At 37.4% G+C, this 20,114-nt stretch overlaps 1 protein-coding gene across 4 annotated transcripts in view; it reads right to left on the bottom strand.

The window, feature by feature from the left end:
* LOC149255202 (translocon at the outer membrane of chloroplasts 64-like) overlaps positions 1-20,114 on the bottom strand; it is a 257,950-nt gene that overhangs the window by 166,844 nt on the left and 70,992 nt on the right. For all 4 annotated transcript variants that reach the window (XM_089460380.1, XM_089460381.1, XM_089460382.1 and 1 more), the window contains exon 4: positions 5,624-5,749. In XM_089460380.1, the coding sequence (XP_089316506.1) occupies positions 5,624-5,749 (126 nt within the window). The remainder of the gene's footprint in view (positions 1-5,623; positions 5,750-20,114) is intronic.

Genomic DNA, 20,114 nt, shown 5'->3' with positions numbered 1-20,114 from the left:
CCACCAAAGGAAGAGCAAAAAGGATTTGTACAACTCTACATGAGCCTAGGGCGAATCCAAGCCGGAGAGAAATTCTAATAAATAGAAATAGAAAAGATAAGACAATTATATTAATGTCTAACAAATGACCACAAAAGTAGGTCAATGGTACTAAAGACAACAAGCAATTTGAATACAATGTGGGAGTGCAAATGCAACTCCTACAAAATAACAAAAACAATATAAAGAAAGAAACCTACATTAGTATAACATCAAAACATACGTATAAAATTGTGACAAAGGTACAATGATACAAAACACTAAGTTTGTCCAAGACTAGAAAGGTGGACAACTCAAGAACCTATCAAGAGAGAGAGAATTCAGGACAGGCATGAGCTCAAGGGAACTCAAAAAGCAATTTGGGTGCTAGTGATAATAAAACGAGAGGAGGTCAAGAGAAATCATTAGTCAAAGGGGGTAGATGGTTGCATGTAAGCAAACAAAAGAGAGGAGGTTGAGGTGACATCAACAATACAACCAAATGAAGACCAAAGGGATGCATGAGTCTCAAAGACTTGGCCCAAATACAGCTCCGGGTGAACTCAAGGAAAAGGCAAATAAAATCTCCACAGATAAAACAACAAACATATAATGTCTTTATGATACTTCTTATTAGAGTTATGTAAATTTGTAATAATATGACTACTTGATGATTTTCGAGAGAAACTCATAGCTTTGGTGTACCGCCAAGCACTCTCTTGCCACAATTTCATAACATGGAATGAAAGGATATCTTATTTAACTCTAGGACAGATTCCTTGCCATAGAACGAACCATTGTACATGATTAGGTAACTAACTATTTCCCCTTCTCATACATGCACTTATGTTGTAACACATTCCAAAATGAAAATATCACATTATATTACAGGAGAAATACTATGATCACATAATTTAGTCATCATTTTCTTCCATATAGATGTTGTGAGAGACTCTTGTATTCTGCAATTTGATTTTCTATTATGCTTTTATTTCTATTTCAATCGCTTATTTATATATCTAATTATAGATCAGAAATTTACATTTGTTATATCTTAGAAATAAGAAAAACGTTTGAAGTTTACAGAAATAAACCTACTAAAAAACACAAAAAACCTAAGTCACCTGACACGGGGATTCGGGATGCGTAGGATACAGGGATTCGAGAGTCGGATTCAGACACGTTGACCCCCCAGAACAGGACACGTAGGATTCGTTATATATATATATATATATATATATATATATATATATATATATATATATATTAAAAACTAGATATTTCTTACACAAATTCTCATTAATGATACAAATTCATTGATTTCAAACATAGATCATCTAGATGTTAGTTTTATTGTTTACAAAGTAAGTTAGTAATAGTAACATTATAGCAATTAGCATGCATACTACATACCAAATTCAAATACATCAACATGTCACATAAAATGATAAATCATGATTCATAAATGAAAGACAACTTAGAGTTACAAGATAGTAAGATAAAGACACTGGCAACTGTAGTTTTCTCATTAAGTCATCAAATCAAAATGTGTTACATAGGTAGTGCAATGGCAAATAGAAATAGAAAATATAAAACAACTACAGGTATACAAGCCTCAAGGCAATAGGTAGTTGGAGTCCATGACTCATGAGTCAACAATCCTCATAGTCATCATCAGAATCAGCATCAATGTCCTCATCATCATGGTCACCACTTCTCTCCTCTGCATCGTCCTCCTCCCCTGTATCCATAGTCGCCTCTACATCTGCTGGTGTGGAGGATGACCCATCGAAAATATCACCGCCATCAAATCTAACAGGCTCTAGCACTGGATTGTTGAGATCCATGTTGGCCAATGCCAACTCAACATTGCTGTCCAGACCCATATCATCAGGAAAGACATCCCACATCTTTGTCTTTCCCCTCAACCACTCTTCCCTCTGCCTGTAAATAAGACAAAGGTTGGTGTGCACATACACCATTGTCTCTGCCCTGGACTGCTGAAGCCTGCTCTTCTTCACACTATACAAATTCCCATATGTGCTCCAATTCCTCTCGAAACAAGAGGATGAAGTCACTTGAGAGAGGAGTCTCATGGCTAACTGCTGAAGAGGAGGGCTTGTTGCCCCATGATTTGCCCACCAAGAATAGGGCTTCTTAGCCCCCTGTCTCTAATCACATCATATCCTGCAAATCGACCAGTGCCAGTGGAAAACTCTGCAAAGGCATCCTCCACCTCATCAAGGGATGCTCTATCCTAGAAAACCCGCCTGAATGCATCTTTCCTCCCCTATGAGATTTCACCATCCATGTGAGGAGGGAATCTGCGGGAAGGTCCACCATTTAGCCACTCATGGCTATAGTATTTTGGGTTCAATGAGTGAGCCAAACAATGTAAAGGTGTGCAATTCTTGTCCCATCTGCTGACAAGAATATCCTGTATAGTACCAAAGAAGGCCTCTGGTGATGTCTCATACTTGGGGCACTCACTCTGTAGAATAATGCTCCTCACAGTGTCAATCATGGAATCCCATCCCTCATAAACCTCTCCTAGGATGGGTTTGTTTGTATCTGCAAATCGAAGCAAAGAAATGATAGGGTCCATGATCTGAATAATTAGATCTACCGTCTCCCACCAAGCATCATCTAGCACTGTGTCCTTCACTCTTTTAGAGGCTACTTGATCTTGCTTTCTCCAAAAAGACCAAAACTCAGAAATAACCATGGCCCCAAGAGCGGTCTTGACCTCCCTCAACCTTTTCCACATCATGAATGAAGAGGCAAACCGTGTATCAACAATCTTCAACAATGATAGATTGTTGTACTCCTTATAGATAGTGAGGGCATTTGTATGATTTTGCACAAAGTTACGGATATGTCATGCATCCTCAATACTGTTACCAATCCAAAGCACATCAGAAGCAATGGATTTCAGCGCTAAGTTCAATGAATGGGCAATGCAAGGTGTTCAAAACACTTGTGGTTATTTAGCTTTTACAATCATGCCAGCAGCCTTGCAAACAGGTGCATTATCTGTAATGATTTGCACACAAGAATCAACACCTACATCTTCAATAACTTTAATAAATAACTCACCCATAAATTTTGCATCCTTGTATTCTCCAAGTGTATCCACTGCTTTCAAGAAAACTGGACCATTCAAGGAAGACACCATGAAGTTGATGATTGGGTGTCGTGCTGGATCTGTCCATCCATCAGAAACAATGCTAACCCCAGATGTTGGCCATGATGCTACAATAGGTTCAAGCATTTTTTGCACCTCTTTTTTTGCCTTCGTCAACAATGTGGTTCTAAGCTTCTCTGAACCAGGAGGCACATACCATGATGGAGACCCGTGAATTAGAGCTCAACACATCTCAATAAATAGAGGTGAGTGTGCAACATTAAATGATATGAAGTTTTGATAGAAAAAGAAGGCAATGGTGAGATCAAGCTCTTCCCGTTTCTCTTTTTGAAAAATCTTGTCCATTGGACCAAGTGTAATTGCTCTTCTTTTTGTTGCTTGTCCCCCAATAGAACTCTCAAATGGAAATTTGGTGGTGCCTTTCCTCAAAAATGGAAGGGGGTCTTCATTCTTGGTTTTTCTTGATTTTGCAGCCACATTTTCCATACCAACAGTGAACTCCTTTTCCATTTCTTTCCTCTTTTGTAGAGGAACAGCTTTACAAGCTCCAATTCCACAACTTGGTAAAGTCAACAAATGGCCTTTCACACGGTAATATGTGCTTTTGAAAGAAATGTGGCAAAAGTTGCATCTCCATTGCACATTGCCTCCTCCCTTCCCCTTGGTGCTTGTCCCATCCTCTCTTGTGACATATTTCCCCAAGGGATATTTCTCAATGTTGTCTTTAGGTCCTCCTCTTCCCTCAACATTACTTGCAGTAGACTCTGATGATATTGGAGGAGGAGGGGCATCTCCAATGGAGACATTCTTCCCCTTCCTTTGCCCCCTAACTGCTGCCCTTGATTGAGCCATGAATACTATAAAAAAAAAAAAACATGCACAAATTTGTAAAAAAAAATCATATACAAACTGCTGTAATAGAAATGCAAAAAAAAATAGAGATGAAATGCTCTTACCTGGTGCTTGAATCTCCTTGCCGAATGCTCCTCACCCTTAGCTTCTTGCCCACAACTCAATGTATGCAAAACTGAAAGAGAGAAATGGTAAAACACTTAAAGAACGACACCTTTTTTATGCCCGTGGGTTTCATTTTTTGGGGATTCGAATCCCAAAATCAGGACACGTTGTGTCCTAACGTGATTCGGACACGTTGTGGCCTCTTTTCAGCGAATCCGGTTTCTTAGCAAAAAACAAATATCAAGATTGTCATCGAGAATCGCAATGACTAGAATATGTAAGATAGCTAATCAATCTTTGATTACTTCCATATCCTAAGTTCACCAATGCTAACTTTTGATTGATTCATCACACTATTTGTCAATTGTACTAAAACAGAAAAATCCAAATAATATACAAATTAGTTTGTAAGTTGTACTGAAAGAAAGCCAACAACAAGACAATACCTAAATTGATTTATTTCTGGAAATGTAGAGAAGATAAAGTAGAGCTAAAAGAATCCTTGCAACATATAGATTCCAACAAAGCTCTAAAAACAACATCCTAATAGGTTCTTAATTTAATTTTTTTTAATTTCCTAAGATGCAATGTTAATCTTGTTGTAACCTGACTTCAAATGTAGAGAATATAAAGTAGAACTAAAGGAATCCTTGCAACATAGAGATTCCAACAAAGCTCTAAGAACAACATTCTAATAGGTTCTTAATTTAATTTTTTTAATTTCATAATGTTCAATGCTCATCTTGTTGTAACCTCACTTATAGTAGCTAAAACTATTATCATGTCAACCACCCTATGTAGCACACCTTATTGTGGATGCATTCATGGAAAATGAAAAGGGAACATTCAAGCAAATTCCATGGATTGTAACCTAGTCAACATTAATATAATTTTCCCCCATTTTACACTATTTCTAGTGGTCTTATCAGGAAAGCATGTGTTGATTGCAGAATTTATTTATTGAGTGGTTTGATTATTATCATGAGAATTCCTTACAAAATCCCTTTCCTAGAATGCTTAAACGGAGTTGTAATCCGAGAATAAGTAAAAAGGATGTAAATTGATTTAAACCATAGTCGCTCTACTAATTCTAAGTAGAAAGTTAAAAAACCACAACCAATAAAATTAACTTCAGTCTCACTAGACCAGAAATTCCAAGGTTTGTACACATAATTCTAAATCAATAGTACTTCCCCTCTTTTGACTCAATATTCCCGATGGAACTTGATCGACATAGTAAGGATTAGTGAAGTTTATTTTATCATCTATTTACTTACTAAGAAAGAATTTTGCTGTATAGTATTCCCTTTCCTAGAGTGCCTTTTCAGGGCTCCTTATCAACAATAATTTTCAGCAAAAATTTAGAAGTCAGGTGTTAAAATACTAGATTGGGTCCATAAATAAGTAAACAAACGTAAATTGAGTCATCCTCGTACTACTTGTCAGAAAATCAAGTTGAGTGTCTCTAACCAATTAAAAGCAACCACCTCATTTTAACCTTACCTACAGTGTCAAAACTCTGGGCCATTGGCACTACACCAACAGTAGAAACACCCCCATGTGAAGGACGGAACCCCAAAATGCCACAAAATGCAGCTGGAATTCTCACGCCTCCATCTGCATCAATACCTGCAACATTTTGAGATGTGAACAATTTGATAGCAAAGAGTAGGACAATGAAATATAACATACCGAAGCATAATCATTAATCAAGTACAAGTAAATGCCATTTATATCAAATCAAGAAATGCCAAACACGTAACAAAAGAAAATTAAAATTAAAATCCATCGAAGTGTCAGTGCATGTTAAGCAAAATATACATACAAAATGAAGAAAAATAACCAAAATGAAAAGCTCACATTTGTTTATTTCTTTCCTATGGCTACTATATCAATGTATCCAAACACGTAACAAAATAAAATTAAAATTAAAATCCATCGAAGTGTAAGTGCATGTTAAGCAAAACATACATACAAAATGAAGAAAAATAACCAAAATGAAAAGCTCACATTTGTTTATTTCTTTCCTATGGCTACTATATCAATGTATGTCTAGGAATTTATGGACACTAAGGCACCAAAATAATCAACTGGAAAGGGAAAAATATAATACACGAGATATAATATTCAACATAAAGGGAATAACAATGACCAAGCAACCTAAGGGGGCTCCAACATTCCCATATCCTCTGAAGGTTAATTGGCCTTCCCCCTCTACATAGCACAGATGCAGATTTATATACTTACGAAAATATTATGGTTAATTGAACTACGAAGCAATCACACATTGACAAGATAATTGGTTTTTATAATAATAATTTATCAATTAATCCAAGTCTTGGCTTTTAACACTAATGTCCTGTCAACATCTTGCACCAACATAAAGACATTATCCCTGATTAAAATAATTTCCTATATAACAGCATCAATAAACGTGCCAAACATGATTGAGTAACCAGCCTCAATGCACTGCATCAATGAGATGAAGCATCTTACTGTAAAGCTTCCATCTGAAGGGCTAAATCTGTTAATCAATCCTATAGGACAGGGTACTTCTTAGAAGGCTCATTGTGATTTATAACTCCTCAAAACAATATTTCTCAACCTCTATGAGGCTCTATCTAATCTCTTGCACATCCTACTGCTGGGACTAATGCATTTATAACCACGGTTTTAAAAACCAGAACCAGTCTTCAAACTAGCCACCTAAGTCACCAGACGTTGACCCCCCTGAATAGGACACGTTATATATTATTTTATTAAAAATATATATATATTTCTTACACAAATTCTTATTCATGATACAAATTCATTGATTCAAACATAGATCTTCATCTAGATGTAAATTTTACAAAGTAACTTTATGCATACAAATACAATTGTGACATATTCACCAATGATCCAATAAGAGAAAGACAAGATACAGCAGTTTTCTCATTAAGTCATCAAAATCTAAATGTGTTACATATGCCAATGGCAAATATAAATAGAAAATACAAAACAATTACAAGCCTCAAGGCAGTAGGTAGCTCATGAGTCATCAATCATCATTGAAAAGGTCTTTGGTGAGTCCTGGGGTTATATCGAGTCTTTGTAATAGTCGTCTAGGAATAATTTAAGCTATTAGGCTAAATTATTTTATTACAAATCACTTGGTCTATACTAGATCATATTGTCTCGCAGAATTGGTTAATGTCATGAGGGTCTATAACGAATGTGTATTCCCCTATTGAGGGTTGAATTATTTGTAATATCTAATGTAAAAAATATTTTAGTGCATGGTCTCTCATATTTAGACACCATGGCTAAAGTATTTGAGGGTGGAAAAAAATATTAATCTCCTCTTGTGTCAATTAATTAATTTTTCTAGCTAAATTAAAATTAAACCCTAAGACAAAAAATTAATTAATTTAGAGGCAAAATAATTATAGCGAAATTCAAATTTCTCCAAGTGGAAAATAAGCAAAAAATCGTGGGTCAAAAAGAAGTCAAATTTTAAAGGTCCCCCACACTAAGGCAAACATGGATATTTTAAGAAAAACTAAGCCTTTGGACCGTCGTAGTTAATACAAAGTCAAATTTTTTAGGAAATTAATCCAAAATATTAATTTTTGGATTAATTAAAAATGGGTTTTAAGTGAAATTCGAAATTTTCCCCAAAATAAATATTTTCGACCGCAGAGATTAAAAGATGATCAAATTCTTATCAACAGTCAAGATTATTTTGACGGGGATCAAACCAACTAGCCGTTATTTTCCACTTGGAGGATTTCTCTATAAATAGAAGCCATTTTGCTTCTCATAGAATTTTGATTTTGGCCTCTCTAGATGATGTAAATTTGTAACACTGGTATTGAGCCATTGCTCTACTAGGAACATTTTAATGTCATAATAAAAAGACTTTCGAGTTCAGTTCATGGTGTTCTTGTTCCATTGATCTGAAGTCTGTGTTAGTTATGTGCTAATCCTATATTATGTTTCATTGTTATTTCATTTGTAAATGATAGGACATTCTATTGGTAAGAATAAAATTTTATCTTAAGTGATCTGATTCATCATATGATCTAACGATTTGGTTTGAGAAAAATTATAGAGATCTACAGGTACACTAGCCCTTGGGCTCCAATTTCACGGACTATAGGAAGGAGCCGACCTTATTTGGGCTCTAGGAATTTTTATTAGGTATTCTACTTTGCAAAAGGGTGTGGCCAATATTCTAACTTTTGAAAAATACATTTATCCATTGCCATTATTCAGAATTTATTTCTCAAAAAAAAATATTTTACAAGCATTGTATATTTGTATATATTTTGTATATAATTTTTTTTGTAAAATAATTTTGTAAATTATTCTAACCCTTGTTTGCAGCAGTTGGGGTTTTTGGGTTTATTTTCAAATTTTGTATATATATTGGGGTTATGGGAAATTTTCATTTATTTGTGCAGGTGAATCTTCAAGCTCTCACGGAATATCATTGGGGTTTTGAGGCAAATCTAGGCCTAGGAAGGCAAGATCTAGCCTCCGGCTAGCCCCCAGGCTCAACACTCAAGCAAAAGGGGAAGTTGTTAGCCCTTAGAGGAGATTTCGTGGCATTTTGTGGCAATTTCAGTAGATCTGAAGCAAAATTCAATTTTTTGCAGGGGTCTGAAATTTCTTTAGGCCTTCTAGGCCTAGCATTAGCCCTTATAGCCCTTGTCGCGGTTTCCTTCACCTTCCTTGGTCAGCCACTAGACTATTTTTGCCCCATAACCCTTGTCGTGACCCTTTCTTTCCCTATCATCATACCCCTGGCTGCATGCCTTAACACCCGCTGTCAGCCCTCTTCCTTCCTTTGTTGCCTTCTGACACCCTTCTACACCCTTGCCGTAGGACTAAGGGCCTCATTCTCTAGCCGCCAGCCCTCTTAAGGCTCTTAGCTGCCCTTTTTAGGGCCTTTCTCCATGGACCGCAAGCCTAAGGGCCTCTCTTTGCCCCTGTTGCAGGCCGTAAGGCCTATATTTTTTCCCCTAGCGGCAACCTCTTGGAGGTTTGCCCTAAGTGTCGCAACCCCTCTGTCTTAGAAAATCGAAAAGGCAGAGAGATTTTCTCTTGTCGATAATTACTTATGATTTCTTTCAGTTATTATTATTTTTCTTATGTTCTCCTTTTAACTTAGTTCATCAAGAAATTACCAAAACCCAAAACGTGAAGATCAAGGACACCAGATGTCGGCGCACAGCCAGGGCAAAACCCCTATATTGGGGAAAACCCTGTCAGGAACTCTTCCTTCAGTAATTCAAATGAGATGGCCCAAGACCCTAGACCAACAGACCTTCCTCCACCAAGTCAGCATTCCAATATGTTTTAGCTCACTTCAATAGTCTCTTCTTGTCCAGCAGCATCAACCCAGAAATTTCAGCCCCAGCTTCACCAGCAGCTTCAAAATTTCCACCTTCCCAGCAACTGCAAAATTTTGGCCCTTCCAACAGCTTCACACGTGTGGGAAAAAGAGAGAGAATTTCGACTTCTTATGCTTGTGAAAGACCTCCTTCTCCTTCGCTATTCTTCTTCTTCTTCTTCTTCCTTGAAATTCGCACTTTTCTGACCCCAGAAGTTGAAGATTGAACTTGTTGTAAGTAAGTGACAAATGAAGTTGCGTCGCTGCCTTTATATAGTGATTTTGTTGCCCAATTTAGGTCAACTTGTCCAGTTTGAGGCCGACTTGGTGGAGGAGGCCTAATTGACCTATTTTACGATAAAATAAATTTCTTCTTTGACAAATAAATCCCAAGGGTTCTTTACAATATGACATGGACAAGAACACTTGACATAACCCCTAGAAGCCTTCAATGGAGGCTTTTGACCTAAAAACAATTGACCCAAGCATAAAGCCTATGCTTGAATAAGTCAATTTATTTAATAATAAAATTTATTTTTCTTTCTTTTGTTAAATACATTTCATTATGACTCAAGTACAATTATGACGACAGACACTAGTTACATCCTTCAACACTCCCTCTTAACTAGGGAGGTATTCATAATTACCCATATCTATAAAGGTACATGGAAGATCTCCAAAATGAACTACAAAGAGTTCTAGCACACTCAATGTTGCGGATTAGATTCCTGACCATGGTAATCTATTCGGGTGGGCCTAAGATGGACTAAAGTTTTCAGCCAAGTCTAGGTACCATTAGGCTTACTAACTAACCATCAACCCAGGGATCTAGGTGTGTATTTAAGGTCAAAGCTCCAAGACCAACGTCACCCTCCCTCTTTGGGATCTAGACATCAACACATAGGTCGGCCCGATGTCCTCCCAAGCATTCGGCATTAAATGCTTCATGTCTCCTAATAAACTAGATATATCCATTTGTTCAAGCATGCTTCTCAAATGTTCGTCCTTCTTTACAAAGAGATTTACCTGTTCAAACATAAACCCAATCAGTAAAAAAATTTCAAATATACAAACCTTCAAAGCTCTTCATCATCTTGGTGCCACTTAGTTATTTATATTCAACTATTTCGGAAGCTTTTCATTTCTTTAGTAGCACCAAGACATCCTCAATATATTGCAGATCTATTCATTCTTCGATTTCTTCTATAAGATATTCATCATGACTATCATAATATGCCCTCCCTCTCAACTGGGGAGATGTATTATTTTCTTCTAACCATGCTCCCTCTTAACTTGGGGAGATCAACCACTTCCTTCTTCTATAACATTGGAAAACATTTCATGGCTTTCATTCCTTTTTACAACATCAAGGTCATCTTATTCATATAACTTCCTTCATCATGTTTTATATGAACATCTTCAACATCTTGAAGATTATGTACCTGCAAAACTTCAACAACAAGTACAACCAAATACAAATATATAGAAGCATGAAGTTAATTATCTCAATACAATGGAAGCATCAAAACATTCAAACTTTTGACATCAAATACCTAAACCTAGCTACGAGACACATGTTGAAAATGCAACAAAAAAATCTTTTTTTAATTTTGTCCTTGAATTAAATTAGGAATAAAATTGTAATTCCACATCACATTATAAAATTGTAATTCAAGTTGAGGGTCTAACTTGAGTCATGTAGAGTATCTCCTATATTATAGGAGCCCTAGTTGAGTTCATTTTGAGTTGTAATTAATTAATTCAGTTTAACTGAGTTAAAGTCAGTTAAACTAGTTCCAACTGTTGGAGGAACTAGTGGGAGGTCTAGTAGTGTGGTGTTGTCTGCAGTGATCAACCAGTTAACTGATGATTCACTCATAAATAACTCATGCATGTCAGATCTGAGAGTTACCCAGTTGAGATTGGAGTTCAGGGACAGTGTACTATCAGTTGTATAATCATCTGAATTGTACAGGTGGTGCATGCAGTCAGAGGAAGGCCTATGAGGATTGCGCAATTCCAATTGAGGAATTTCCCTAATTAATAAGGGGCTAATTCGCAAGGAAACAGCGTAAGGAAATAGGGATTTGGGCAAGCGAGAAATTCGTTAAGTATTGGCTTGGGCTTGTTTAGGAAGTTGTGAGGCAAATAGAGATAGCGCAAAGGTTGCCCTGGCTTGAGCAAAGCATTGTAATCTTCTCATATTTCTTTAGTAATAGTAATGCAATATACATATAGCAGGGGGTTTTAGCTGTGGCTTTCCCCAAGAAATCATTGTGTAATGTGTTGATTGAATTCTCTATTGTATGCTTCGTGATTTCACGATTGTTTAATTGTTTCCGCTGATGAGTAGAGTAGATTCAAGTCTGTTTTAGCAAAATACAATTAGTAGTTTGAATCTACAAGGAAATTCTACATGGTTTCAAGAAAAAATCACTCTAGAAGAGGAGAATATGTGTTTGTCTTTTGTAGGTGAGAACGAATTTGCAGTATCTTACTTCAGAGCCAGCAACATGTCGCTCTACGGATTGAGACTCGAATATGCCCTTGAGGGTAGTTCGAACCATATTGCTTGGAAGGTCAAGATGGAGGCATTGTTGCAAGACAACAGGCTTAAGGAATTCATAGACAAAGATATTCCCAAGCCTCCAACAAATGATACTCAAGATCTAGCAGAGTGGAGAATGTTGATTTTTGGTAGCATCGGATGTGCTCTAGCTTTGAAATTTGGAGGAGAGGCTATGGCACATGAGATCTCCAAGACCTAGAAATCGTTTTGACAAATTCAACCCGGATGAGGAGTTATTAAAATAATTAATATTTTTAATGGGTTCATAAGTCTAAACTTAGGAAAATAAAAATATTAATGCGTATTAATAAAGATATGGGTGAAAAGCTTCTAAGAGACAAGAATCAAGTCTATTTTAATCTTAGTCGTTGATTAGAGACTTAATCTCAGTCGTTGATTCATCAACAAGAAAGTATAAGAGAAGACTTGAGGATCATTTGGAGACATACAAACAGATACTCAGTGTCTTAGGGAAAATCGATTCTCAAGTGAAGGAGATCGATTTCAGAGAGAGAGTTGCAGGGTGGAGGAAGAGGAGGGCATCAGCACCAGGCAATGACTGACGAGGAGGTGACGCAAGGACAGTGGGAGACAGTGCATAGAGAGATGCAATCCAAAGAAGAGACTTAGCCCTCACGCAAGGTCACGTAGAGGGACGCAAAGCCACTCAAAGCCACGCTGGGCCATGCAGAGTGACGCAGAGATGATGCAGGAGTGGGAGCAAGGTCTCCAAAGTGTCAAATAGTCTCAAAGAGAAAGTCTCAGGTGTTTTCTTTCAGTTTCTCTGTAAAATCATTCCTTGTAAAAGCATTTGATGCTGAAGATTAATAAAGCCCTCATCTGCTACATTGGTTTTCCCGCATTGGATTTTTCCGAGGACAATTGTCCAAAAACAACTGCGTTGATGTGATTGGTCCTTGTGCATGTATTTTTTCTCTGGGTAATTGTGTGATAACTACAGTAGAATTTATTTTAATATTTGCTGAAGGGATTTCGTAAATAACTTATGGTGAATAATAAGTAGGTAAAAATCAGTTGTTGCAGCAGAATTTCAGTTTAGAAATTTTCACAAAGAAAATGTGTTACAAAGGTGAGAAGGATTATCCTAGGAGTTCGAGATAATATTGTCTCGAATCTCCACGGTAAGGAGACTCCATATGCAATGTGGAAGGCCTTGACAGACCTGCTTCAAAACAACAGTGACCAAAGGAAGCTGGCACTAAAGGACAAGCTCAGAAAAATGAAGATGGAGAAGGGTGACACAATACCAAAGTACTTGACCAAGTTCGCCCAATGTCGGGATGAGCTTGGAAGGGTTGGTGTTACAGTTGTTGAAGATGATCTGATCAACGTAGCACTTCTAGGCCTTCCCAAGAGCCGACACAGCGACCAAGATTCGGTAATGGGAGGGAGAAGCTACCAGAGTGGGATCATTTATGGTCCAACTTAGTGCAAGAAGAGATTCAGCAGAACACCAAAGATGGATCCTCATCCAAGCACGATGATGAGGAGAATTGTACCTTAGGTAGGAAGGTGAAGAAAGGGAAAGGGAATTCATCCCATTCCAAATCAGATTCTAGTCAGGGCAGCAAGAAGAAGGACTTGTCGAAGATTAAATGTTTTCACTGTCATGAGTTGGGACACTATGCCATGAAGTGTCTGCATAAGAAGGTCAGCAAGAAGCCCTCATGAGGAGCGGCAGGTGAAGCTCTTGCTTCACTATTCGAGCTAGATTTCACCCTCATCGCTTGCATGGTGACATCGGTGATGGGTAGTGTGTGGTATCTAGATAGTGGAGCCTCATTCCATATGACCAACAACAAAGAATTCTTCAGTGACTTGGAGGAGAAGGACCTCCAGATGCACATCGAAATGGGAGATGATGGAAGGTATAGCACCCGACATCGGTATTGTTACTTTTCAGAGGGAGTTTGGTTCTCCTCTCACATTAAAAGATGCCATGTATGTTCGGGTCTGAATAAGAATTTGGTTTCAGTTGCTATGTTGGAGGATCGTGGCTACGATGTGATATTTAGCAAAGGAAAGGCTTTCCTTCATCACATAGCCTTAAGACAAGTGAAGCAGATCGGGGTTCGGGTGAAGAACCTCTACAAATTGGATGTAGAAGACTGTGTTGCTTTGAGCACAAAAGCAGAGAAGGTGCAGAGCCGAGACATTGGTGAGTTGTGGCATAGAAGATTGGGTCACTTGCACCATGGAGCTTTGAAGATCATGCAGCAGATTTCTACAGGACTTCCCAAGGGTGCACTAGAGCAGAGAGATACATGCAAAGGGTGTACATTAGGGAAGTACACCAAAGCCACCTTTCATGATAAGGATAGTCGAGCGCAAGCGATCCTTGAAAGAGTTCACTCAGATGTGTGTGGACCATTCTCGACAGCCTCCACGGCCAAGCACAGGTATTATGTAATATTTGTAGATGATTTCTCACGTAAATGTTGGATTTTCTTCATGCAGAAGAAATATCAAACGTTTGCTAAATTTTGTGAATTTAAAGCACTTGTTGAGAAAGACACTGGCAAGAAAGTGAAGGCTCTTAGGAGCGATAACGGTGGAGAATATGTGTCGAATGAATTCAAGAACTTTTGTGCATCAAAAGGCATTCAACGAGAGTTAATAGCACCCCATAACCCACAACAGAATGGGGTGGCTGAAAGGAAGAACATAAGTATTGTGGGAGTTTCACGGGCAATGTTACATGATCAGGGCCTATCGTTACACTTGTGGGTTGAAGCATGCAACACAGTTGTATATTTGCAAAACAGAAGTCCTCACCGAATTCTCAGGATGAGTACACCAAAAGAAGCTTTTTCAGGTAAGAAACCAGATGCGGCACACTTCAGGATCTCTTTGGTTCATCAGTTTATTGTCATGTTATGCAAGGAAAAAGCTAGAACCAATAGCTAAGTTGGGCATATTTGTGGGGTACATTGATACACCTCACAATTATCGAATGTACCCGCCATCTCACAAGATGACAGTGGTTCATAGAGATGTGAAGTTCGATGAAGAAAAGCCCATGAGACGTTCCCTTGAGAGGGAGCTTCAGTTGCATGGAGGAGAGGAGCATTTAGCTCCAAAGGAAGAACCTCTGGATGATGTGGAATTACCACATGCAGAGGAGCAGAGAATGGAAGCACCCACTCAAGCAGAGACTTCCAGAGATGGAAGGAAGCGCACCAGAGAGGCTGACAGATTGTTGCATGATGCTTGAGAGAAAGTGGGACTTCCCACATCATAGCGCAGACAGAGGAGGTCACCAGATTGGTACACTGGCTACATGGCTCTGATAAGCGACACTGTAGACATTGTGCCATCCTCATTCGAGAAAGCAATGCATCAACCAATATGGGTTGATGCCATGGTTGAGGAGTATGACTCCATTATCAAAAACAATGTTTAGGAAGTGGTCCCAAGACCAGTAGACATGTCAGTGGTGAGTTCCAGATGGATTTACAAGGTAAAGCAAGCAATAAATGGGAGTGTGGAGAAACACAAGACCAGATTTGTGGCCAGAGGGTTCTCTCAGGTGGAAGAAATTGATTACGAGGTGACCTTTCCTCCAGTAGCAAGGTACTCTTCAATCAAATCTATTCTAGCACTTTCAACGCAGATTGGATGGGAGATACATCAGATGGATGTGAAGACAACACTCCTCAATGGAGTGATTGAGGAAGAGGTGTATATTAAGCAGCCAGAAGGATTTGAGACCTTCAACAAAGAGTCACATGTGTGCAGACTCAAGCAATGCAGATATTTTGACAAAGGCATTGTCAAGATGCAAATTCGAGTTTACAGAGGCAGGATCGGGGTGGCAGATAACCCCTTTCTTGTTGAAAGGGAGAGTTGAAGATGCAATAAGAAAATCCTAATTTAAATTTGTCCTTGAATTAAATTATGAATGAAATTGTAATTCCACATCACATGACAACTTGTTTTAGTTAACTAAGTTAATTTGACTTAGTTGGCTCAGTTAATTCGATTTATGGGTCTAACTTGAGTCATGTAGAATATCTCCTACATTACCTGAGCCCTGGTTAAGTGTATTTTGAGTTGTAATCAATTAATTCAGTTTAACTGAGTTAAAGTTAGTGAAACTAGTTCCAACTATTGGAGGAACTAGTAGGATGTCTAGTAGTGTGGTGTTGCCTTTCGTGATCAACGAGTTAATTGATGATTCACTCATAAATAACTCATGCATGTCAAATCTGAGAGTTACCCGATTGATATTGGAGTTCAAGGACAGTGTACTATCAGTTGTATAAGCATCCGGATTGTAAAGATGGTGCATGCAGTTAGAGGAAGGCATATGAGGATTGCGCAATTACAATTGAGGAATTTCTCTAATTAACAGGGGGCTAATTCCCAAGGAAACAACACAAGGAAATAGGGACTAGGGCAAGCGAGAAAGTGGTTAAGTATTGGCTTGGGCTTGCCTAGAAAGTTGTGACTCGTGAGACAGATAGAGATAGTGCAGAGGTTTCTCAGGATTGAGCAAAGCATTGTAAGCTTATCATATTTTCTGACTAATTCAATATACAGATAGAATGGGTTTTTAACTGTGGCTTTCCCTAGGAAATCATTGTGTAATGTGTTGATTGAATTCTTTCTCTTGTATGCTTCGTGATTTCACAATTGTTTAATTATTTTCGCTAATGAGTAGAGTAGATTCAAGTCTATTGTTTTAGCAAATTACAATTAGCAGCTTGAATCTACAAGGAATTTCTACAACACATATGTTATACATCAACTTCTTGCTAGGGTTTTGTCATAAACCCTAGACTTCATCATCAAGACTTCGAGCAACTCAATCACGATATCAGTCTCATTATATCTAGGGCCTCAATATTACTTTCAAAAATATACAACATACTCTTTTATGATATATTGCAAACCCTAGATTCCATCTTCGAGACACAAAGCCTTAGATACCAGTAGTTAATAACAATCCTACCATGCATCTAATGTTAATAACAATCCTACCATGCATCTAATGTTTCAACAATGTTAGACTCAACTAGGGTTTGTTGCAAATCATATCTTTTATTATCAAAACTAAATCATATCGAAAAACAATATCATCATATCCTAGAATATCAATCTCTACTAGGGCTTTGTTACGAACCTTGGAGTTCACAAACATGAGCATCAATAATTAGGTTAGCATACTCACATATTCATGTACTAACATTTCTCATCAATGTCTACTAGGTAAACCTAAGACACAAGCATCAAAGTTAGAAATACAACAATTTTATTTTAGGCTAGGGTTTTGATCAAACATAATACACCTAGGGTTTCATTCCTAAGATCTTACTATAGTCATTACAAGGGATTTGCTCATAAACCCTAATTTACCAAACCCTAACGATCCAGGGTTATAAGACATAACTTAGACATTAACAACAAACCCTAAAGAATTGGGTTTTCGATAACAATACCAAAAACCTTAAACATGAAATGAATAGGTTTTCTAGATTTATCAACAACCCTAAATAGACTAGGGTTTCATAATCAATATTGGCACACACTTAGGTTAGGGTTTTACAGTGAACCCTTTTAGGTTTCCACAAGAATAATATTATAATGAGGGTAGATTCAATCTAATGATTAATCACCCTAACAAGAATCTTTATGATTCAAAACCCTAGACATAACAATGTCAATAATGTAAAGCAAATTTTAAAAAGAAGAATGACCGTACCTTTTGCATGAAGAGAACTTTATAACTAAGCTTATAGTTCAAGACATACCTCAAGTTGTTCCTTAACAAACCTTGTATGACATCAATTCTTGAAGGGATTCCTTTACAACATAACTTCATTCATGCTTTAAGTTTATCCTCTGCAGTCTCCTCCATAACTTTTTTGTATTTTGCAGACTTTCTTAACCAAAGAAAATATAAAGAAAAGGTTCTTAGCATACAATACAAACACATCTTGATAAGAGAGGGAAACCAAACATAAAAGACAAGACAAGGAGTAAGATACTTATCTTTGGTAAAATGGTGAAGGCTCCCTCTTACTCAAATCTTGAGGGATACCTATAACTTTATCAAAATGAAAAATGTTCTAACAAGACATGTTAGACCTATAAACTCTAGAAATCAAAACATAAAGGAAAACAATTCAAAACAAAAATAAAGGACTACGAGGGTTATGTGAGAGAGAGAGGACTTAGTAGTATAAGTCCTTGACTTCTAATTCTTCGGTCTTGTTCTTCTTAGGTGGATCTTCATCAACAACATTCACATGTTCTGTTATGAATCAAATATAAAGATAAATAATAATAACACATAATAAATAATGATTAGTTAGTTAATGAAGAGGTGTGTCCCTAAGGACATGATTGTTCAAAAAGGGACACCTGCCTACGGTATATAAGCAGACCCTCACTCTCATTTGTATCATCATTCTTATTCATACATTTTATATATATTCTTGTATCCTCAATGGAGATCTACATATTCCAAGTCTTCTGGAGTATTTAACTTCTGAGAATACGAACTTTGTTCGTACCATTGGTATCACAGCATTCCTCTTAGTAGACGAACTCTGTTCATTACAATGGTATCAGCGTTGTTCGATCCTTTGGCTACTCCACTGCTGCAGAGAACTAGTCGGATCTAGCCTTTGGCCATCAACCTACCATCAACCTTGTTGTCGTCGTGATTTAAGCATTTGGCTACACCAGTCTTGGCAATTCTCCATTCTACTGGATTCGTCGTCAGGCCTTTGGCCATTAAAGAAAGAAAGAAAGCTATAAAAAAAAAGAATTAAAAACAAAAGACAATATATATATATATAAAAGGGATTAAAATAAATAGAATTTATATAAAATAAATATTAGAAAAAAATAATCAAGAAAAACATTATAAACAAAAAGTTGATTAAAAAAAAGGCCAACAGAACGGCCCATCTAAATTCATCGATCGTCCCAACCCTCAATGGTTTTTTTCGGCCCGACGTTAACGATCAGAGAACAAGAAGCCAACCACTCAGGCTGCGCCTGCTACAACTATCGTGAACTAATCACAGTCATCGATAAGAGCCTCATTCAATCCCTGCTCGACTGTGTCATACGCCCATATTGCGGCTCAGCCAAATCGCCATCGCCATCCGCCTACAACCTACAGGGCACTCAACCTTCCACATCCATTCCACCTCATCACTGGTTTAATCCACCACTCCTCTTCCAAAACACGTCCACAGACAACGCGCTACTCCACTAAAAACTAATGCCTGACAATCAACCATCGAAGTTCACCATGGCATTCACCATCATAACTCAACTATTGCTTGCAGGCTAAATCAGTTCAACTGGATTGTGGCACGAATATGACACTCCACCTTCTCTGTTGCAACTTCATTCTTTCCTTCTAGCCAATGCTCAGCCACCATCGAGCCTTCATCTTCTGCTTTCCAACCCTCATCACCCTCTAAACCCCTTTACTGCTCTATGTGTCTCAATCACGCCACGTCACATCACACGCCTTCCAACTACACCCTTTCAACAAAATCCAAAATCAGTACTGTCATATAAAACAATTAAACCACCATTGCAATAAAGTTGAAATATTCGAATGCTGCCACCATTTAACTATAAGCGTTACTTAATCAAATAAATATATAAATTAAAAGAAGGGTAAAGAAAGGTATTCGAAATTTTACAGTGGTTGTTTATTAAGAAAGGGTAAGTTAAAAAGAAAATTTAAAAAAAAAAGAGGTTGATAAAGAAAAAGGTATTATTGAATATATATATATATATAAAGAGAAGAGGAAGTATTATAAGGAAAGGGGACATTTATAAAACTTTTAAGGTAATAAAAAAATAATTCCAAGTTCAACCAAAAATTAAGAAGAGGAGGTTGAATATATTATTGAATAACTATTATAAGGATTAGAAAGGGGTACCTTTAAAACTTTAAGGTCGAGCAACTAATTCGGAAACAACAACAGGAAGATTCCCATAAACTTCATATAATTGTGCCTTAGTGCTATTTAGAATTAAAGGGTCTATAGCGGGAA

The sequence above is a fragment of the Pinus tabuliformis genome, chromosome 7, assembly GCF_031772625.1.
Source record: "Pinus tabuliformis cultivar Carrire ecotype Pingquan chromosome 7, CPIR1, whole genome shotgun sequence".
In the NCBI taxonomy this organism is placed as follows: domain Eukaryota; kingdom Viridiplantae; phylum Streptophyta; class Pinopsida; order Pinales; family Pinaceae; genus Pinus; species Pinus tabuliformis.
The sequence above is the reverse complement of the archived record's forward strand: the minus strand, read 5'-3'. Positions and strand labels throughout refer to the sequence as shown.